General features: G+C 46.9%; 1 protein-coding gene across 1 annotated transcript in view; it reads right to left on the reverse strand.

The window, feature by feature from the left end:
- The window catches only part of TMEM181 (transmembrane protein 181), a 106,877-nt gene that overhangs the window by 42,822 nt on the left and 40,156 nt on the right, over positions 1-23,899 (reverse strand). The window contains 5 exon segments of the mRNA XM_021937702.2: positions 4,007-4,117; positions 8,330-8,451; positions 9,726-9,816; positions 12,707-12,762; positions 19,387-19,490. Of these exon segments, the coding sequence (XP_021793394.2) occupies positions 4,007-4,117; positions 8,330-8,451; positions 9,726-9,816; positions 12,707-12,762; positions 19,387-19,490 (484 nt within the window).

Here is a 23,899-nt window from a genome sequence, read left to right on the forward strand (position 1 = left end):
TTTCAAATAATTTTCTTTTCGGGTAATAAAAATAACATTCATCACGGTAAATAAAGGAAAACACAGAAGAAATTAAATATTAATCCCACCACCCAGAGACAGCCTTCTAGACATCTAGTTTTCTGTAACAGAAACACTTCTAATTCATGCGCTTTTGTTTTCTTAAATCAATATATAGTTTGTGCTAGTTATCCTATTAACTTACTATTTTAGTAGCTACAGAACTAATTGTTTAACCAGAAATCTACTGCTGAAATACAGATTGCTCCCAACTTCTTACTCTGAGGAATAGGATTGAACATAAATCACTGTATATGTTTCCAGTTCCTTAGTATAAATTTCTAGAATTAGAATTACTAAGTCAAAAAGAACATGGAAGTAGAGGCTTTTATACGCTGCTAAATTACCCCAAAAGTTAAATCAGTTTACACCCCCATTCATGTGTATGAGAAAACTTGTGTCCTAGCATTTCGCCCACCATGTTATCTTATTTGTTATTTTTAATATTTGCATTGTTTTTTTGTGTGAGACAGGGTCTTACTCTGTCACCTAGGCTGGAGTGTGCAGTGGTGTGATTACAGTTCGTTGCAGTCTCAAACTCCCAGGCTCAAGTGATCCTCCTACCTAAGCCTCCGTAGCAGCTGGGACTACAGGTATGCACCACTATGCATGGCTAACTTTTAAAATTTTGTTTAGGGATGTGGTCTCAGCTAGGCCGATTACCTGAGGTCAGGAGTTTGAAACCAGCCTGGTCAACGTGGTAAATCCCCATCTCTACTAAATACATGGAAATTAGCAGGGCATGGTAAACTATTACAGCTATTAGTAGCTGTAATCCCAGCTACTAGGGATTACAGCTAAGGCAGGAGAATTGCCTGAACCTGGAAGGCAGAGGGTACAGTGAGCCGAGATGGCGCCACTGCACTCCAGCCTGGGAGACACAGTGAGACTCCGTCTCAAAAACAAAAAAACAAAGATGGGATTTCATTATGCTGTCCAGGCTGGTCTCCAACTCCTGGGCTCAAGCAAGCCTCCTGCATCGAGTTTCCAAAGTGCTGGGATTACAGGCATAAGCTACTGCTCCCAGCCCAAACTATGAAGATTGATTGGTTAATAAAAGGCATTCATGGCCGGGCACGGTGGCTCACACCTGTAATCCCAATACTTTGGGAGGCCAAGGCAGGCGGATCATAAGATCAGGAGATTGAGACCATCCTGGCTAACACGGTGAAACCCCATCTCTACTAAAAATACAAAAAATTAGCCGGGTGTGGTGGCGGGCGCCTGTAGTCCCAGCTACTCAGGAGGCTGGGCAGGAGAACGGTGTGAACCCGGGAGGCAGAGGTTGTAGTGAGCCGAGATCATGCCACTGAACTCCAGCCTGGGTGATAGAGCGAGATTCCGTCTCAAAAAAAAAAAAAAAAAAAAAAGGCATTCATTCTTGAACTCTCTAATCTTTGGTTTATAGCAAGGATGAACATAATTTCAGAAGTCTGTTGCCACGTGAATTTCTGAATTTGTAAGGTGCTGTATTGCTGTTCTTTCATTCAACCAATACATATCTATTGCAAGCCTAGCAGCCGCCGGGCACTATGCTGACTGCTGGGGAAATGAAATGTACAAAAACGCAGAAAAATCTTTGGTGACATCCTTAACAAATCTCCAAGGGTCTTAAGGACTGTCTTTCCAGATGCTGAAGAGTGCCACCAGAAATGAGGCTCTGGCTGTGCTGTAATTCAAGGTGAGTGGTTCCCACGGTAACGTCTTTTGAACCCATTCCTTTTTGAGCCCCACAACAATATCGTATCACTTGCCTTCCATCAGCAATGGCAGAATGGCATGTACCTAGTTTACCTAAGATATGTACCAAATTCTTCAGGAACAACTTTAAGAGGAAATAAACAGATACAAAAGATGGAAGGACAAAACCCACAAAGGCAAATAAAACAGTGGCCCACACCCACGGAATAGGGTCAGGATAAACTGCAGCCTCTGGAGAAAGGTGCTGAGAACCATAAAAGGCTTGTAGGAGATGATGTTCTAATAAAGTAGATGATGGAAGGGAGAGGTCCCTCGTTTGTCTGCACTGTTGAATCAGAATGATTCTGAAATAGCGAAGTCTAAAGCACAGATGGTTAGCAAAGGACTACATCAAAGTATGCCTAAGCTCAGTGCACCTGCCTCAGACCCCATCTGGGATCCCCCCCCCGCCGGCACCATGAACCAGAGGACACAAGCAGAATACTAATCAGATTCTCTGAGGACAAAGATCCAGGAGATCACTCAGACCACAAAGACCAGACCCCAGATTCAGATCCAAAAGATCTGGAAAGGCTGGCTGAGGCAAAGGGCCGAAAGGAAGAGGCCACTAGTGACAGCGAGCCAGCTCAGGTGTCCCAGCAGCACAGCCCAGGGCCACCTGCTCCTTCCACATCAGGAACACCTGCCGCTGCAGCCAGGTGACGGGGGCAGCTTCAGGAAGGAAACCTGGAGCCAGAGGGGTGCAGAGTCACATCCCTAGCACAATGTGAAAGAAAAGAACAATTTCAGAGGGGAGGAGACGGCCGCCTTCAAAGAGCTATAGGGTAGACAAAGGAGAAAACTCATTTTGTGTAGTTCACAACAGCATTATTCACAACAGCCAAAAAATGGGAAACAACCCAAATGCCTGTCAACTGACGAACAGATCAACAAAATGTGGTCTAGCAATACAACAAAATATCATTCAGCAAAATGAAGGAGTGAAGTACTGAGCCCGCGACAACCTGGATGGACCTTGAGACATCACTGCTTTCACTAAGTGAAAGCAGCCAGTCACCAAAGACCACACGTTGCATGATTCCATTCACATGAAATGTCCAGACCAGGCAAATCCATGGGGACAGAGAGAACATTAGTGATTGCCAAGGACTGTGGGGAGGGAATGGGAAATGACTACTAACAGGTTTCTTTAAGAGGCAATGAAAATGTTCTGGAACCAGAATGACTGGACAACTCTGTGACTGTGCTAAAAACCACTGAATGGGCCGGGCGCAGTGGCTCATGCCTGTGTTCCCAGCCTTTAGAAGGCCAAGGCAGGCAGATCACCAGGTCAGGAGATCGAGACCATCCTGGCCAACATGGTGAAACTCCGTCTCTACTAAAAACATAAAAATTAGCTGGGCGTGATGGCACGCACTTGTAATCCCAGCTACTTGGGAGGCTGAGGCAGGAGAACTGCTTGAACCCAGGAAGTGGACGCTGCAGTGAGCCAAGATCACAGCCACTGCACTCCAGCCTGGTGACAGAGTGAGACTCCATCTCAAAACAACCAACCAACCAACCAACCACTGAATGTATGCTTTCACTAAAAGGGCAAACTTTCTACTTTGATAAAGCTGTTTTTTTTTTTTTTTGAAGGTATCCGTTAGTATCTCCATTTAATATTCACAGCTCTATGAGGCAGCTATTTTACACGTAAGAAAACTGAGGCTCAACAAAATCACATGGTCAATGATGGAGGTAGGGCGAGAACCCAGCTCACCGTCCAGTCCAAATCCCCACTCCTCGTCACTACGCTGGTTCTACTGACTCCTAATGAGTGGAAAGGGGAGATTTCAGCTGGACACAAGAAAGGACAGTCTAACAATTAGAACAGTGCCCTCCCATTCACTGGCAGTTCAGGCAGAGACTGACAACCACTCACAGGGGCCGGAGAAGGGGGTGCTGCGTCTGCAGGAGGGTATACCTGCTAACCCCTTCACTGCCTTGCAGCTGAACACACTATACACTCTCTTTTCTAAATCTCAAGATACCTAAGGTTTGCCCTGTCTCTATGCTATTGAATCTATTCTTGGTTCCATATACTTAAGAAACTGTAGTTTTCCTATAATTTTTAAAAACTTTACATGTCCTCCACTTTCCAAATTAACATTATTTAGATGTTGAGATGTATTTCAATCATTGAGCAAAAGAAAGGGAACTAGAACATGAGCCATGGAAACGTGCAGTCAGCTGGTATACTTACTGTGAAGTTCATTCCCTTGATGGGGAGCTTCAGGTGTTCAAATCCCACTATCACCGTATACTGAGTGTAATTCAGGTAGCCAAGGTGAGCCACAATAATCTCTGCACATTTCTGCAAATACACAGGAAGATTTGCCTTTAAAGAAAGCAAGACTCACGTTCCCACCAAATAACCCAGGAAGTAACACATTTCAGCAGATGAGCAGAACTCATCGTCTCCAGGGAACTCTCCAAAAGCCCAGAGAAAGTCAGATGCCAGCCAAACAGTTCCTAGAAAGAATGAACCAAATGGTATTTTCGGAAACATAATATATGATTTACACCAATTAGAATCTTTTCTACTTTGGATGACTGAAAATAAGTCACTGTGTAAGAAAGTTAACAGTGCAATGCAAGCCTGACATTTCCATAAATATGTTAACACTAGAACACGGGGGAAACGTAAGCTAAGACACGTCAACACGGACGCCGCGACCTAATTTGTCCTCCCTGGCCCAATTTTGCGACTGTTGTAGTAATAAACAGAATGAATTACGTATTTTTCTTTCTCTTCTTTTAACCTGTCACTCTGTACATGCAGCCCTCTTTCCTCTCCATCCTGCACCCTGCACCCTCCACCCTCCACTCCGAGTCAAAGCAAAGGCTGTGTGCACAGCAGCCAAGTGCGGATGTGCAGATATGTGTGCTCCACTGTTGTCAAGAGCTCCTTCCTTTTGTCCTTTAGAACTAAAAGCCAGGTCTCCTCTGCTTTGTTATCCCCTTCCGGAGTGGCAGGGAGGACAAACCCTCATGCAGGGCTACAGAGGTGCACCCACTGGCCACGCACACAGAGCCAGCCACTCCTCCCCAGCAAGCTCGGTCCCGGACCTGCCTTTCGGAATGTCACTCTCCACCATCCTGCTGCTGCCCAGAGCAAATGGGTGGTTCTCTGGCTTTCTAATAGTGCATCACTCCAATGACTGGTCAAGCCTCAAATGTCTGAGGTCAGGTAAGAAAACAGGTGTGGGTTTTATACAGCAGCCTTAAAAAGACAAGAGGGTGGCCAGGCATGGTAGATCATGCCTGTAATCCCAGCACTTTGGGAGGCCAAAGCAGGCCGATCACTTGAGGCTAGGAGTTCAAGGCCAGCCTGGCCAACATAGTGAAATCCCGTCTCTACTAAAAGTACCAAAAATCAGCCGGGTGTGGTGGCGGGCGTCTGTAATCCTAGCAACTCAGGAGGCTGAGGCAGGAGAATCCCTTGAACCTGAGAGGCAGAGGTTGCAGTGGGCCAAGATCATACCATTGCACTCCAGCCTGTGAAACAAGAGCAAAACTCCATCTCAAAAACAAACAAACAAAAAGACAAGAGGACAACTGTCAGGGAGGAGGACGAGGAGTGGAGTTGGGTAACACGGTGGGGTGCTGACCTAAGGGAACTGGGAGAAAGCAGAGAGGAGCGGAGTGTGCAGGGGGCTGAAGGCAGCACCAAGGTCACCATCTCAACTCACAAAACACTTCAGCCCACTGGCAGCCCTGGGCCTGCACCGAAGCCCACAGTGCCCCGCAAGGAGGGGCTGCCCTGCAGAGGGGCTAAAGGCGCCCACCTCCCACTCTCCTATGCCAGAAGCACAGGTCATCTGCTATTTTCATCACATTGGAAAGGGAAGCCAAGGCTTCCTTTCCACCTGATCAGCTCTCATTAGAATCTCCTGCCTGCCCTCTGGGCAAGTGTGTTGTCCACCTTCTCGGCAAAACTAAATTCACCTTTCCCCTCCGGCAGTCGGGTCACAGGATGAGGTGCAGAGGCAGGGGTGGCTAAGGACTATGCAGGAAGGGATGGCTTAAAATTTGTAAATACATTTTTGCTGGGTAGACAAACATGTCTTGCGAGTTCAAGAATTTGTCTCACTTTTCAGGGATGTTTTAATTAACAAAAGAGCTATATCTCAGGCTGCATATACTTATGAGTTTAAAAAAACTACACCAAAGATTCTGGCATCCCAAGTTCAAACCACGGTTCTGCTGCTGACTATGATGTACCTCTGAAAATCACGTGATGGTACCACAGCTTTCTCACCTGCAAGGTGTGGAAGGCCTTGCTACCTACGTCAGACAATGGCTTTTCTTTACAGCAAAAAAAAAAAAAAAAAAAAAGCAAGTCAGGCACGGCGGTGCACATCTGTCATCCTAGCTACTTGGGAGGCTGAAGCAGGAGGATTGCTTGAGCCCAGGAGTTCAAAGCCAGCCTGGGCAACATAGCAAGACTGTGTTTAAGGAAAAAAAAAAAAAGTATGTAAGAGGGTGCTAAGTATCTCTGTAATGTAAAAATTCCATGTTTTTTAAAGCCAGGGCAATGCTCCTTGTAGGATTAGAGAGAGACCTGAGTAGACAGGGAACAGAAACAAGATATTCCTAAGGAGTGATACAGTATAAACTGAGGTAGGGCCAACAATGAAGAGGGAGGAAACCATGAAGACACACTGAAGGGCCATTCTCAAGGTGCACAGCACGGTGGCCACATCCAAGAAGCAAGTGCAGGCCAGCCAGTACCCTGGCAGCCTGGCCCTGCTTGAAGCAAAGGCTTTAGGTAGGGCAACCCACTTGTCCAGATTTTAAAACAGGAAATCCTGGGTGCTGAGAAACCACTCAGCGCAGGCAAACCAGGACGATGGGTCTCACCAGCTCCAAATAAGCAACCCCTGACTAATGGTCCACTGACCCTCAATCTGAGAGGCAGCACAACAAGGTGGGTGTCATCAAGCTCTCCAGGTGGGAGTGGCCGCCAGGCCCTCGTATGGGAAGAAAGCAGCTTCTTGGGCCATGGTCCTGTCTGACACTCAGACCTGTTATCCCTTCAGCAGTACTGATCACACCCCTCCTGCACAGAGGCCTCAAATGGGGGATGAAGGGATGCCTCATGCTGCACACATAAGGCACACTCACACATGTTATTCACCTTGATCTTTACTGCTTTCCTAGGGCAGGCAGGAAGGCTTGATCCCAACTTTATAGATGGGGAAAATACACTTTGGAAGCTGACTCAGTCCCTGGATGCAGAATGAGAGGCCAGTCCCACATGATCCTCCCACCTTGGCCTCCCAAAGTGCTGGGATTATACGCATGAGCCACCGGGCCCAGTCCTTGAATTCTTTCTTGCTAGGAAAAACAGGGCCAGTATACGTATCACTAGTAACTAGGCAGTATGCATGGTGGTTAAGGCCACAAGCTTCAGAATAAAAGGGCACAGGTTTAAATCCCAGGCACTCCACTTAGTATCTGTGTTACCTTGGGCGATGATTTAGACCTCTCTAAGCCTCAGTTTCTTCTTCTATAAAACAGGCTCTAATAGTAGTTTCTACTTCATGGACCTGCTGTGACGTTCGAATGAGACAGTGAGTGGACGGTACTTGGCATGACACCTAGCAGAGAAACTACTTGCCATGCGGCTTCTGACATTACTTTTCTAATCCTATAAGAAAATGCATTGCCCTGTTTTGATGCTCTCCAAGTTCTCCACGCTGCCAATAACCTGTTGTGTCTGAGGTGGACTCCTTGCTGTATAGCAGGGATCTGGTTCTGATTCTCTGGACTCAGAACAGAATACAGTGCCAATGAAATCAAACGTGAGGGCTCGTTCCCCACTCTGGACCCCAGGCTTCCTATGCCTCAGCCATACTGTACTCTGAAGCAGATGCTCAAAAAGGTAGGCCCCTGACCCCCAAGAGGCCCAGGTACTCAGCTTCACACAGTCAGATCAGGGCATGCATCACGCGGCTGGGAACAACCCAAAGCCTCAGTCAGGAGTTACCATGGAAAATTAGGCCTGGTGGCACACGCTTGTAGTCCCAGCTACTTGGGAAGTTAAGGCAGGTGAACTGCTTGAGCCCAGAAGTTTGAGACTGCAGTGAGCTGTGATTGTGCCACTGCACTCCAGCCTGGGTGACAGAGCAAAAACCTGTCTCTAAACAAAACAAAACTAAACAAAAAACGAGTGACCACAGCCGGTGGCAGACGTTCGTATGAGGTGGCAGCCCATAACATTCATTAGGGACACACTGGGCAGTAGGTCACACACACAGTAAAAACAAGTACCATGTATGCTCAGGCTGGCTGGCAGTCATGTGTGCACGCACTATGGATGTGTGAATGCATGTGTACGTTTGTAAGAATTTTCAAAGATATCCAACTATAAAATTAAGTAAGTTTTCTCATGCCATCTTTGCTACGACTCCATTTTTCTCACTTAAGAACAATTTCTCAAAGCCTCTTACCATGCTATCTTCTACAATTAAATGTGTACGCAGCCTGAGGACTGACTGTAGGGCTCGCCCCACACACTCACCCCTGCACATGTGAGGGTCCTTGTCCGGTTGTGAACTTTGTTATGAATGTACATCGTGGTTCCATCTTGAGCTACACCATCGACTTTAACAGTCATGGGAAAGCTTGTCTTAATAGAAGTTTCTATAAAATAAAAAAAATTCAGTGTTAAGAGACCATGCCAGGCACATCACACCTACAAAGGTGCCTTCCGGGCTCTGTAATGACCTTGGAGCCAGGAAAACACAGAAAGCCCGTAAGGTCCTTAGGCCACACTGGCCTCAGTACATTTGAAAATCTCTTAATTGCCCAGCAAACAAAGCCTTTCCATTAGATTCCAACCCAAGACCCAGGGGGTCTATGTCAAAACCTGCACTTCAGATCCATCGGTTTCACTTCCACTTCACGCACAAAAAAAGGGTAAATATTTCATGGTTAATGAACTTGTATTTTTAATTTCTCACATACATTTTTAACTTACCAAATTCTATACCAAAAATAGAAACAGATTTCTGATTTCTTCTAATTATAGGTTTTTCCAATTATATTCTCATTTAAAAAATCGTAACAAAATATAAAGACGGATTAAATACTATGAATTTCACCACCTAGAGATAATCACAATTCATATTTTGTGTCTATCCTTCCAGACCATTTTCTAGACATACGAATACCTAGTAACGTGAATTTTTTGCTTTCTGAAATGGTACAAAGAGGGGATAATTTTTTTGTAAATGTATTTGTTTCACTTCATTTACTGTGGTCATGGGGTTATCTTTTCAAATCCTTTCTCAACCAGAGTGTCTCACGTGAACCACAGAACAGATAATGATTTGGGTCTCTTCTCCATTCTCCCCAGGATGATATAAAGCTAGTGCCACTGTAGATTGACAGAAGCTAACTCATCCTGAACAATGGATGCATTAGGGGAAGGTTTCTCAGTCTCTGCATCACTGACATTTTGGGCCAGATAATTCCTTGTTGTGGAAGTGGGCGGGAGGTGTTGGCATCTCTGCCCTCTCCCCACTAGATGCCAGGAGCACTCCCTCCTCCTCTCCATTTGTGACAAAATTGTCTCAAGACATTGGCAAGTGTCCCTGGGGGGCCAGAACCATTACTTTAGGGCATCAGGTCTTAATCCTCTCCCAGATCCTCACTGGAAAAGGCTGGCAGCTGTAGCACTGACACCATGCAGCCACTGAGCTAAGCTGACCAGGACTCTACGGAGGACGTGTATCTGTTGTAACTTTCTCTCCCACAGGAAGACATTTGAGGGGTTTCCAATTTGTTGCTATAATAATAATGGACATCCTCATACATCTATCTTTGAGCACTTGTCCAAATATTCTGAAGTCAACATCTAAAATACGATGTTTTTTGTACAAAGAAAAATCATCCCAAAATGTCAAGCTCCATACCTTTTGATTGGTCCAACTCAACAACACATGTCAGCCATAGTTGCTGATTGTATGTAGACAGTGGATTTGAAAGTATTTGAATTGGCTTTAGCTGAAGGAAAAAAAAACAAAGTAATCCATGTGACCTTTTCATTGAGTCTACCAAATACCTCATCATGTTAACACACAAACTTTACTTTTAGCAAAAAAGGCTTGAGTGTTAGCTCTGAAACAGAAATATGTGAGGTTTTCCTTTTTCTTTTTTTTGACACGGAGTCTCGCTCTGTCGCCCAGGCCGGAATGCAGTGGCGCGATCTCAGCTCACTGCAAGCTCTGCCTCCCGGGTTCACGCCATTCTCCTTCCTCAGCCTCCCGAGTAGCCAGGACTACAGGTGCCTGCCACCATGCCCAGCTAATTTTTTGTATTTTTAGTAGAGATGGGGTTTCACCGTGTTAGCCAGGATGATCTCTATCTCCTGACCTCATGATCCGCCCTCCTCAGCCTCCCAACGTGCTAGGTTACTGGCGTGAGCCATCGCGTCCGGCCATGAGGTTTTCCTTTCAACTACATAAGTGACATTCTGCCTTCCAGAAGAAGAAAGGACTAACTTCCAGCTCCAATTCATGTCTGTCTCTCACAGAAACCTCTAAGCAGGCACTTTCCACATTTGGACCCTTGGGGACAATACACTTACTTAAATACCAAGAAAAAAACCATCTTAGAAAAACAATAAAATGAGCAGAATGAGATACATAATAAGATAATAAAGAATACCAAAGGAATGCTTTCATAGTTACAAGATAACATATCTCAAGAATTATTATTTTTTGAGACGGGAGTCTAGCTCTGTCGCCCAGGCTGGAGATCAACCTCCGCCTCCCAAATAGCAGGGATTACAGGCACCTGCCACCACACCCAGCTAATTTTTGTATTTTTAGTAGAGATGGAGTTTCATTGTCTCTGAATCAGACTGGTCTCGAACTCTTGACCTTGTGATCAGTCCACCTTGGCCTCCCAAAGTGCTGGAATTACAAGCGTGAGCCACCGCACCCAGCCAAGAATTATTTCTTTAGTATCTATATGCCAGGCAAATTGCTCTTTGACGTCTGCTATTTTTATGTTTCTGAAAGTCTTGACACCCCTGGGGAGAAAAATTAGAGGTGATGAATGTTGTCAATGATTCTTCTGCAGTATCTTTTGAAAGATGTAATATTGGTGTTTAATAACAGCCGACCACAGAGAGATTTACTGAAGCAGCCCATCCATGGTTCCAAAGAAAAGCATTATTTGAATGCATCGTCTTTGGAGGTGAATGTGTGTGTGTGTTTTGTTTTGTTTTTTTTGAGACAGGGTGGTGCTCTGTTACCCAGGGCTGGAGTGCAGTGGTGCAATCATGGCTTACTGCAGCCTCAGCCTCTCAGGATCAAGTGGTCCTCCCACCTCAGCCTCCCAAGTAGCTGAGACGACAGGTATGCCCCACTATAACCAGCTTATTTTTAAATTTGTTGTAGAGACAGTCTCCCTATGTTGCCCAGGCTAGTCTCAAATGCATGTGTTTTTGTGTCTTAATACTTCTGTCAGGGTCTCAATAAAAATCCCTAAGACTAAAGACTTGCCTAAAAACCATCAAGGCAGGAAATCTCTCCAGGAATGAGCTACTGTCTCAGTGAAGTGAGGATGGTCTCTTGGAAGCAAGTCAGTTCAGTGGAACGGCTGCTGTGTTCAGTGTCAAAAAAAGACTCACCCTGAGAGACTGAAACTGTAAAAGATGAACTACTACCAGGAAAGTCCACGGCAGCACCTCTTCAAATCAGATCATCAGGTCAACAGTGAAAGAAAATAAAGCAATGCAAAGGAAATGTGAAGACAGGCTATGCAGAGGGCCCTTTCAAACTACCAGTAGCAAAGAGAAGAATCAAATGGTGTAAGTTTTAGTACTTTTTCTTCTTTTGCCTTTTTGCAAAATTATAAGGGTAGAAAACTCGCAGGGAAGTGTGAGAACAGAAGGAAGGGGGATTTGGGGTCATACAATCAGATTTAAACTATACATATCATGGTGCCTCAAAGATGCAGGGCAACTGTGTTCAGTTTATAGATAAAGTTATATTTCACACACAAAAAAAGGTTTAGTTGTCCAGGCTCTCACAAGTTAGCATTTATTCAAGGAAACCAAAATTTTCCAATTGAAAGAACCTCTGTTTTTCTCCAAAGGTGGTAAAAAGTTAAGGCTTTTTTTTTTGAGACGGAGTCTCGCTCTGTCACCCAGGCTGGAGTGCAATGGCACAATCTCGGCTTACTGCAAGCTCCGCTTCCCGGGTTTCCGCCATTCTCCTACCTCAGCCTCCTGAGTAGCTGGGACTACAAGCGCCCGCCACCACGCCCAGCTAATTTTTTTGTATTTTTAGTAGAGATGGGGTTTCACCATGTTAGCCAGGATGGTCTCGATCTCCTGACCTCGTGATCTGCCCGCCTCAGCCTCCCAAAGTGCTGGGATTACAGGCATGAGCCACCTCGCCCAGCCAAGTTAAGGTGTATTTTTTAAAGGATTTTTCATTTAAACTGAGTTCACACAAGGAATACAAAGTAATCATTAGAAAGAACTGTACCATTAGAAACCTGACAGAGGCCAATTCTTAACCTGGGCAAATATGAGAAAGATGAGACACCTAACTGGTATCATTATTAAAAATTACAATCTGATAGGACTTACAGAGGCAAGGAATCAGGATGAGTTAATCACTCTTCGGAAATGAACAACTGCTCCCTAAGAGGTAATACTACCGTCTTCCTAAGTACTGAGATGTTTGTTACAGCAGAAATGGCGACTTCAGCAAACAAGAACCCAGAGGCCAGTGGCTGACAATGGAAGACGAAATGTGTGCTGCCTGAGAAGCCAAGGCAAGGGCGGGCTACCTTAAAGACTCTAAGCAGAACAATTTCTCAGTGACCTGAGGTTTATAATGTACCCCACCACCCAGCTGCCACTCAGACCTAGTCTTACCTTTTTGCTATTATTTAGTGAAAAATTAGCCGCAGAAGTCTGGATCACTTTAGGTCCTAAAGTGTAACAGAAAAGGATAAAAGCAGGTTATAGTGATACTGATATTTAGTATTTTTTTTTTCCAAATTCCAAGACAGACTCATACATTACACGGAGATGGCCTTAATTTACCTGTTTTTTTCTTTAGAGATTATACAATGTGTAAGTAAAAGATAAACACACAAACACAGACACAGAATATACACTCTGCCGTGCTTCACAATTTGCCAACACAAGTCAACCAGCATGACTGGCACACAACACAGAGGGTTTCCACAGGAAACGCCCTGCTAAGCTCTCAGTGAGAACTCTCTCTACATGCATGGGCCCAAGAAGGCATTAACCATAGAGACTCTGTCTTACATATTCTGTAAAATAAAAAGATTTCTTCCAAAACCTAAGACACACTTATCTGCTCATCCAATTAATCTCGTCTTCCAAAAATATTAATTAAGGGCTATAAACATAATATTTGCTAATATAAGTAGGAAAGCATAAAGTTTTAACTGAAATAACAGGTATACGAACCTCATAGATTCTTTTTTCCTAATTTTTACTGTGACAAAATATACGTAAGATTTGCCATCTTAACCACTTTTTTCTATAGACCCAAGAACTTACCATCTTAACCATTTTTTTTTCTATAGATCCAAGAACTTGACATCTTAACCATTTTTTTTATTTTTGCTCTTGTTGCCTGGGCTGGAGTGCAATCGCACAGTCTCAGCTCACCACGACCTCCGCCTCCTGGGTTCAAGCAATTCTCCTGCCTCAGTCTCCTGAGTAACTGAGATTACAGGCATGCACCACCACGCCCGGCTAATTTTGTATTTTTAGTAGAGACAGGGTTTCACCATGTTGGTCACTCGAACTCCTGACCTCAGGTGATCCGCCCACCTCAGCCTCCCAAAGTGCTGGGATTACAGGTGTGAGCCACTATGCCATGCCCCTCTTAACCAATTTTAAGTGTACAGTTCAGTGGTAGTAAGTACGTTCATACCATACAACCATCACTGCCATCCATCTCCACAATTCAAAACTGAAGCACTGTGCCCATCAAACAATTCCCCATTCCCCTCTCCCAGCCCCTGGCTGCCACCACTCTACTTTCTGTCTTGATGATTTTGACTACTCTAAGTACCCCATGTAAATGAATCTTACAGTATTTACACTTTTGCCACCTAGCTGCATTCAAGACATGTCTCTCAAAATTCATCCATACAGCTTCTGTATGAATTTTTGAGATGGAGTCTCACCTCTATTGCCCAGGCTAGAGGCAATGGCACAATCTCAGCCTCACTGCAACCACTGCCCCAGGTTCGTTTATTCTCCTGCTCCCCAGCTCTCCTCAACCAGCTGATTATGCTCACCACCACTGCCACTTTTTGTATTTTGTAGAGATAAGGTTTCATCATGTTATTGTGGCTGGTCTTTAACTCCTGGATTCCTCGTGATCCCGCCCCACCTCAGCCTGCATGCTGGGATTACGGGCATGAGCCACTGCGCCTGGCCGAATTTCCTTTTTAAGGCTAAATATTCCATTGTATGTGTATACCACATTTCATTCCTCTGTCCATTTATCTGTCAATGGATACTGTGGTTGATTCCACAATTTCAATTAGTGTGAATAATGCTGCTATGAACATGGGTATACAAATATCTCAAGACCCTGCTTTCCTTTTTTTTAAAAAATTTTGAGACAGAGTTTCATTGTTGTTGCCCAGGCTGGAGTACAACAGCGCGATCTCGGCTCACTGCAACCTCCCTGCTGGGTTCAAGTGTTTCTCCTGCCTCAGCCTCCCAAGTAGCTGGGATTACAGGCACGCACCACCACGCCTGGTAATTTTTGCATTTTTAGTAGAGACGGGGTTTCACCATGTTGGTCAGGCTGGACTCAAACTTCTAACCTCAGGTAATCCACCCGCCTCAGCCTCCCAAAGTACTGGGATTACAGGTGTGAGCCACCGGGCCCAGCCAACAGTTTTCTTTTAGCACTTTGAATGTATCAGCCCACTGCCTTCTGGCCTCCAAAGTATCTGATGAAGTATCTGCTGACAAACTTATGAGGATCCCTTGTATGTGATGAGTCACTCTCTTGCTGCTTTCAAGATTCTGTCTTTGGCTTTCTACAGTTTGATTATATCTCGGTGTGGGTCTCTGTGAGTTCATCCTACTTTGAGTTTGTTGAGCTTCTTGGATGTTTATATTCACATTTCACCAAATTTGGGAAGTTTTCAGTCATCACTGCTTGAAATATTCTCTCTGACCCATTCTCTATCTCTTCTCCCTCTCAGACTCCCACAGTGTGGATGTTGCTCCATTTGAGTGTCCCCAAGGTCCCGCCGTCTCTGTTCAATTTTCTTCTGTTTTTCTGTTCCTCAGACTCAAAAATTTCCACTGTCCTATCTTCGGATTCACTGATTCTTTCCTCTACCTGTTCAAATCTGCCTTTGAATCACTCTAGCATATTTTTCATCTCCAGAATTTCTTTTTGGTTTCCTTTTAGGTTTTCTATCTTTTTATTCATACATTGTTTTCTTGATGGTCTCCCTGTCTCTTCCTTTAGTTCTCTGGGCATCTTTAAGACAGTTGTTTTAGTCTCTGCCTAACAGATCTGTCACATGGTCTTAGAGACAGATTCTGACAGTTCATTTTTTTCCTTTCAATGGGCCATACTTTGTTTGTTTGCCTTGTGACTTTTTTTTTGTTTTGTTTTTTTTGAGACGGAGTCTGGCTCTGTCGCCCAGGCTGGAGTGTAGTGGTGTGATCTCAACTCACTGCAAGCTCCGCCTCCCGGGTTCACGTCATTCTTCTGCCTCAGCCTCCTGAGTAGCTGGGACTACAGGAGACCACCACCACTCCTGCCTAATTTTTTTGTATTTTTAGTAGAGACGGGGTTTCACCGTGTTAGCCAGGATGGTCTCGATCTCCTGATATCGTGATCCACCAGCCTTGGCCTTCCAAAGTGCTGGGATTACAGGCGTGAGCCACCGCGCCCAGACACCTTGTGACCTTTTGTCGAAAGTGGATACTTAAATCTAATAATGTACCTCTGGAAAAAAAACTCTACCCTTCCTCAGAGTTTGCTGTTACTCATTTTTGTACTTTTGTTTTTGGTGTTGTTATAGACTGTCTCTGTGCAAAGGATCAGCCTGAGGTTTAAACTTAAGGTCTTCTCAGGTCTTTTCTGAGACTGTGCCTTCCTCTGGGCAGGTGTGGTGACTTTCTGAATTTCCCTGTATTAGCAGTTTTGAATGTCCTGGTCTTCAATGTCTGATTCCCGAGAAAGGAAAAAGGGAAAAATGAAGGGGTAAAAAAGTACCAGCCCTTTAAATCCCCCGGAAGCAAATTCAGTCAGCGGGGGATGAGCTTGCAACAACTGAGAGGTACAGCAGCAGCAGCCACTCTTACTTCATCGTACTTCTACGATCAAAAGCAGCATCAGCCATCAGAGCACAGATCTCTGATATCTGGAAGACACAGTCCATTTTGCCCACCTTGGTTTCTATAAGCTCTAGGAACACACATTCAGCTGCCTGCTATAGGCCTGCAATGGAGGATGGGTACCTGCTACTGTGCTAAGAGCTGCACTGACCAAAAGTAACCACAATCTATGTACAAGCATTCCCTTCGAAGCGGCAAGCCTTCAATAGACTCCGGAGTTCCAAAACAGTTACGCCATACAGATTATGCCACTGCAGCTGTTGTCTAAGTAGAAAACATTGATTCCTATGCCACCATCTTTCCAGAATCCTCTCCAAGCTTCACAGATTCTTACAATGCATTTCTTCAGAGTTTTGGCCTTAAAAGTAGTCGTCAAACGAAACACTGTGAATCTGATTTTAATTTAATTTAGAACTGGATTTGTTCCGGCTGGGCATGGTGGCTCACGCCTGTAATCCCAGCACTTTGGGAGGCTGAGGTGGGCGGATCACGAGGTCAGGAGACCGAGACCATCCTGGCTAACACGATGAAACCCCATCTCTACTAAAAACACAAAAAATTAGCCGGGCATGGTGGTGGGCGCCTGTGGTCCCAGCTACTCCGGAGGCTGAGGCAGGAGAATGGCGTAAACCTGAAAGGCGGAGCTTGCAGTGAGCCAAGATCGCGCCACTGCACTCCAGCCTGGGCGACAGAGGGAGACTCTGTCTCCAAAAAAACAAAAGATTTGTTCCAAAACGTATCACTCTCAACTGGTGATGTCAGTTTTTCGGGGCTGCCTCAGTGACGACCCCCCGTGTGCCACCAACAATCCTCCACTCAAAAGGAGGAAATACACAACCAAGGCAATAACCTCTCTCTGGAATGCATTTAGGAATGCTGAGAAGGATACATCAAATGGAGGAAGGAGGGTTGTGTTCACAATGAGGCTCCTTTTAAACAGATTCACAATCTAAGTGAACTACTAACCCAGGAAGTAAGGCAGTCTGGTTTCCTGGAAAGAATTAAGAACTGGGAATCAGAAAAATCTAGACTCAGCTGGCTGCGGTGACTCACACTTGTAATCCCAGCACTTTGGGAGGTCAAGGCGGGTGGATCACCTGAACTCAGGAGTTCGAGACCAGACTGGCCAACACAGTGAAACTCTGTCTCTACTAAAAATACCAAAAAAAATTAGCCAGGTGTGATGGCAAGTGCCTGTAATCCCAGCTACTTGGGAGGCTGAGGCAGGAGAATCGCTTGAACTGGGGAGGAGGAGATTGCACTGAGCCAAGATCTCACCACCGCACTCTAGCCTGGGCAAAAAAAAAAACAAAAACAAAAAAAAAAGAAGAATCTGGACTCTAGCCTTCACTAACAAGGCTTTCTGGGTCTTGATTTCCTCATTTGCAAAATGACAGTTACTAAGCCAATAGTCCCCTAAGGTACTCCTAACTCTAAAATAATAATAACCTTATCACAGAAAATAATCAGGAGCAGAGTACTTGTGACAGTTAATTTTATGTGTCAACATGACTGGGCCACAGGGTGCCGAGACATTCGGTTAAACATTATTCTGTTGTGTCTGTGGGTTGTTTCTGGATGAGATTAACATGTGAATCGGTAGACTGAGTCAAGCTGACTGCTCTCTCCAATGTGGGTGGACCCCTCCTCCAATCCATCGAAGACCTGAATAAAACATACTGACTGAGTAAGGGAGAATTTGCTCTCTCTGCCCGGGCTCTCTCTCTCTATGTCCAGCTGGGACACTGGTCTTCTCCTGCCTTCAGACTCCGACCTGGACTCAGCTGGAATTTACTCCATCAGCTCTCCTAGTTCTCATGCCTTTGGGCTTGGACTGGAACTACATCATGGGCTCTCCTGGTCTCTTACTTGTTGACTGCAGATCTTTGGACTTGTCAGCTTCCATAATCATGTGAACAAATTCCTTATAATAGACAGACAGACAGGTAGGACGGACGGACAGACAGACAGACAGGCAGGCAGGCAGATACACAGATAGATATTTCCTATTGATTCTGTTTCTCTGGAGAACTCTGACTAATAGAGTACTGTATGGAAAGAAAGAAGGGGATGCAGAAATCCTGACATCGCTTGAATCTCAGCTGTGGTGCATCACTTTACATTTCTGCAAGAGTGGAGAGGGTTTGATATAATCATGGTCGTTTGCGACAGAAGAGTAGCTTAAATGAACAGAAGGTGGCTGAGGTCCCACTGGGACTGGAGACCATGAGAATATTAATGCCTCCCCTTCCAATCTTAAAGGATAACAGTGAAAATCAAGTAAGATTATGGATATATCTTGTGCTGTAATTAATGTAATTTTTACTTCTTGATGACTTAACGGGAAAGAAGTTGGCTACAGTTGCTATTATCACCATCACCATCAGATAACAGCACCTGAAGAGCCACCCTCCCCCGCCAGCTTCCTCGTCCATTTACCAACCCAGTTTTGGGTAAGATACTAGCCTTTTGAGGCACAAATTGCCTCTGGGACAGGTTAAGCCTAATTGCCGTTCACACTTTAGCATTAAGTAAATCGATTAAATAACATCTACTAGAAATCACCCTTATGGAGACAGATATTTAAGACGGAAACATAGCAATGGAATACATTCTGTCCAAACAAGTCAGGCTCCTGGCTGCCTGCCCTGTGCACAGGACTGAAGACACCTGGGTCTCTGAGAACCTTGTGAAAACCGTTTGGCTTTTCAGGTTCTCCATCCATAAGAAAGGGCGTTGGCCTAGATGATCTCACTGCTCCTGCAGCCACCCCGCCCCATGCTCACAGCCGTCAGCCCCTCAACTCTCCTCCCATCCCCATCAGCTGCATCGGAGCTCTTTCGTGGCCTGTCTCCCCCACCAGGCAGCATGTCCTGAATGCATCAGTGCCCAGCTGGGCTTGGTGCACAGCAGATTAGAAATGTCTGCTTGGTCAATGAAGGCATGTGGTCAAGGCTGCCCCTGGCTGCTGCACAGGGCATAGACAGGGTTACTTGGGGCTACTCACTGCACCTCCTCCAGGAGAAACAGAGCAGCTAGAAGCGCAGGACTGGGACCCATCCACCCTGTGGGCACTTCTCCCTCCATGCTGGGGCCCTTGGCAGTGGGAGACAGGGGCACAGCTGGGCTGGTTGAAAGCAACACGCCAGGGCCACCACACATGGCAAAAGATTCACTGAGTAAAAACAGAACCTTACCTCTGATCCCAACGAAGACGGTCAGGCCAAAGCAGATGAAGAAGACGACAAACACGAGGACAAAGTGGCGCTTGGAGAGCGTGTAGAGCCGCATGGGCGCCAGCCTGGGGGCAGAAGCCAGCAGTGAGGGACAGTCAGGGGAAGGCCCAGGGGTCACACGAAGGCGGCCCTACAGCAACACCCCTCCCCACACGACACTGCCCACCTCCCCTCCCAGCCCCTCACTTCTGAAGTGGGCCTGCACTGCCACCAGGTGACCTCCTGAAAAAAAGAGCCTCGGCGGCCGATTCAAGAGCCATGCGTTCCTGCACATTCTGGGTTAGAGGGTCCGTGGACACACCGGTCACCACGGTCTGCACGCGGCACACCAACCCCACACTCAAGGAGAACGCACTGGGGCTCCTAGAACCCCCAAGGGTCACTACCACAGAGGCAGTGACCAGACCCCACTACCCACCCCATGCACGCATATACATATACACACGCGCACACACAGGCACACCCACAAGCACACAGCCTACAGGGGTGACACCGTCAGGCTCCACTTGAAGCTCCAAGTCCTGCCAGCACCACACTCCTCTGCCATTCCCACGAGCCCACAGCCTGATTCCTCCCGTCCCAAGTCCTCAACAACTTCAGGTTCCCCTCGTGCCACCCACCAGCGTGGACGCTGCCTTGCTGTGCACTTCTCTGTGATTTACACCAACGGGGAAACCCACTCGCCCTGCCAGGTTCCTGCCTGGTCACAGGAAAACACCGGGGGCGGGAATCATTTCTTTTAGAACACCCTGTATCAGGGGCCAAGAAACAAAAGAAAAATCTGTAAAGGCCCAGGCAGTACATGTGAGGCTTTGGGAACACTCGGTCTCTGTCGCAAGGCACAGCTCTGCTTCTCTGAGCAGCATGGGACGCATGAGCATGAATGTGTCCCAATCAAACCACCGACAAAAGGGGTGCGGCCATCCCCCGCCTTGTGCCCTGAGGAGGAGACCCACAGACCAGACGGACACGCGGTGCTGTCTGTTTCGCTCTGTCTTCTGTGTTCTCTGTCGTCCTCGCATGTTCTGGTCCTAGGAGTCAGGCCAGCAGGAAGGACCCTGGGCACCTCACCTTGGGGACAGGCAGCTGCACACCCACCCAGGGAGGCAGACACAGGCTCAGCCCGGCCCTGCAGGAAGGTTACTGGCTTCACGGTCCAAAGCTCACATGGGCCTGCGTGCCCACACCCCCGCAGCACATGCCTGAAACTGCGGCTGCAGAACAGGCAGTCACTGCCAGGCCCGCCTCAGGGCCTGGGTGAGGCTGAGTCAACACCTCTGGGACGTGGCTCTGATAAGGCTGGGCCCGCTGCCCCCAGCAGGGCCTGCGTGGCCACCTGGGCAGTGAGCACACAGACCAAGGTCACTGAGTGAAGAAATAAAATATAGGTGCCTCCACGGCTGCCCCAGGACTCGGTGAAAACACTCACCCACGAACGTGAGACGAGAGCTGGGGAAGGAGGCAGCCCGGCCCCAACTCAGCTCTGGGGCTTGACAGATCCTCAGAGGCCCAGGAGCCATAGAAATGACCTCAGGGAGCAAACTCAACACCTTCAATTCACAGATGGGGAAACTGAGGTCTGGAGACAGTGCACGTGCCCAAGATGCCACAGCCCTGCCCTCTGCACCCACACTCCGCAGAGGTGGCTCTGGGATGGCGCTGCCGGCTCCAACCTACACCACCTCCTCTGGGCAAGCCCTGCAGTGTGAAGCCTGGACCGGAAAGAAGTGTCTCCTCTGACCTTCCGCAGTTAACCAAGTGTTAAGTCTATTCCTTAGTGTAAGCATGGTGTGTTTAATATGTTATTGCTTTAACATTGCAGAGGTCCGGGCGCAGTGGCTTACGCCTGTAATCCCAGCACTTTGAGAGGCCGAGGTGGGTGGATCATGAGGGTCAGGAGATTGAGACCATCCTGGCCAACACAATGAAACCCTGTCTCTACTAAAAGTACAAAAATTAGTGGCCAGTGGCTCAGACCTGTAATCCCAGCACTTTGGGAGGCTGAGGCGGGCGGCTCATGAGGTCAGGAAATCGAGACCATCCTGCTAACATGGTGAAACCCCATCTCTACTAAAAAACACAAAAAGTTAGCCAGGCGTGGTGGCAGGCTGCCTGTAGTCCCAGCTACTCAGGAGGCTGAGGCAGGAGAATGGCGTGAACGCAGGAAGCGGAGCTTCCAAGATGAGCCAAGATGGCGCCACTGCACTTCAGCCTGGGTGACAGAGCGAGACTCTGTCTCAAAAAAAAAAACCAAAACAAAACAAAACAAAAAAACAAATTAGCTGGGCGTGGTGGCACGTGCCTATAATCTCAGCTACTCAGGAGGCTGACGCAGGAGACTCGCCTAAACCAGGGGGTTGGAGGTTGCAGTGAGCGGAGATCGCACCACTGCACTCCAGCCAGGCGACAGAGCGAGACTCCATCTCAAAAACAAACAAACAAAAATTGCAGAATGGAAGATTCCTAGACAGCTGCTCAGGGCCTTTTCAGTTAAAAAAAAAAAAAAAAAAGACACAAAGCTAAATGGACTAGATGGTGGGGAAATGCAAATAAAGCCTGTAGTTCAGTTAACAGTATGGCACCAAGGTCAATGTCTTCGTTTTGATAAACGCGCCAGGTTACGTGAAGTGCTCCCTGAGGGGAAGACGCAGGGCTTGCCCAGAGGAGTTGGTGTAGGTTGGAGCCGTTCCAGAGCCACCTCTGCGGAGTGCAGGTGCACAGGGCAGGGCTGCAGCATCTTGGGCACGTGCACTGTCTCCAGACCTCAGTTTCCCCACCTGTGAACTGAAGAAGAGTGTACGGAAACACTCTGCTATCTCTGACCCTCTGCTGTACTGCTCAAGTGGCTTTTCAACAATGACACTGCTATTTCTGAGTTCCTCCACTGCACCATTCTCAGGGTGACAGTCCCAAGACTAAGGAGCTCCGAGAACTCCCCAAGCAGAGGCTGAAAGCACAAGAGAAATTACTTGGAACCAGAGAAAACCAAAATAACTATATTTTAAATCTTGATTTCAAAAACACATTATTGACCCCCTACTAGCACAGTTATTTAGCAAATGGGAAGCAACGTTGCAAAAAGAGGCCTTAAGAAAGGGCATGAGAGGCTGGGTGCAGGGGCTCACGCCTGCAATCCCAGAAAGGGCATGGGAGGCCGAGGCAGGCAGATCACTTGAGGTCAGGAGTTCAAGATCAGCCTGGACAACATGGTGAAACCCCATCTCTACTAAAAATACAAAAATTAGCCAGGTGTGGTGATACATGCCTATAATCCCAGCTACTTGGGAGGCTGAAGCAGGAGAATCGCTTGAACCTGGGAGGTGGAGGTTGCAGTGAGCCTAGATCGTGCCACTGTACTCTAGCCTGGGCAACACAGAAAGACCCCATCTCAATTTTTTCTAAAAAAAGAAAAAGGGCATGGGGGTACAACCCACCCCAGGCACCTGCCAGTCTCTCTCAGAAGGCTCAATAAAATCCATCGTCTCCCCTTCCTGAAAATTTCTACTTAAGTCCAACTTATTACAAATTTTCCCGGTTTAGCAATCAAGTCGTCCAACTCAAAGGAAAAAAGACACAGAGGAAACAACATAATCCGTCTTCTTGAGCAAGTGTAAGCTGGATATAACCGCCTGTGCTGCACCAAGCTCATGGGTGAGAGGGTGGGCACCAGGCCCTGGCTTCCGCCATCTTCATTTTCCTGTCAAGCAGGCATCCTCGCTGGAGGGCCTAGGGTCCTGCGACCCTCTGCAGCCTGCAGGGCTATCGTGGGCCGAGGCAGCACCAGGACAGGATGATTCTACGTAACGATCGATGCCTTCCCCTCCACAGTCCGCTCTCAACTTCCAATCTAAAAGTTCTGAACCAGCCCAGCAAGGCTCATGCCCATAGTTCCAGCAACTCTGGAGGCTGAGCGGGGAGGATCGTTTGAGCTCAGAAGTTTGAAGCTACAGTGAGCTAAGACTGCACCAATGCACTCAGCCACTCAGCCTGGGCAACAGGGTGAGACCCTGTCACTAAAAAATTAAAATAAAAAAGATTTGAGTCAAAAAAACAGAGACTTCTGAAGCCTCAGAAACAAGACTCCGTTTCAGATCAATCGTAGCTCCAAAACTGTGGCTCATGAGCAAAACAACAAAACACTGAGAAGTCAAGGTAAAGATGGGGGACGGGGGGTGTCTTTGCCAGAACTAACCTAGCCCCCTGCTGTGAGACCAGCTCAGGGACCAACCACAACGGCTGGAGTCCCCAGCCACTTCAGAACATGGCTCCTGTTCTGCACCAGAAACCCACTGGCAGCTCTACTTCCTGCAGAAATGCTCACAGGTCTCTAACACGAAGCCAGCCTAGACCAGCGACCGAGTAAGTGTCAGTGTCCGAGAGCTCACAGCCCTCTCTGATCAGTCCCCCAAGGGAGGATATTTCTAAACACCAGAGGCAAGGCTGTGATGCAGAAAATATACCCTGACCCCAGGCC

Source organism: Papio anubis, chromosome 6 (assembly GCF_008728515.1).
Source record: "Papio anubis isolate 15944 chromosome 6, Panubis1.0, whole genome shotgun sequence".
Classification (NCBI taxonomy): domain Eukaryota; kingdom Metazoa; phylum Chordata; class Mammalia; order Primates; family Cercopithecidae; genus Papio; species Papio anubis.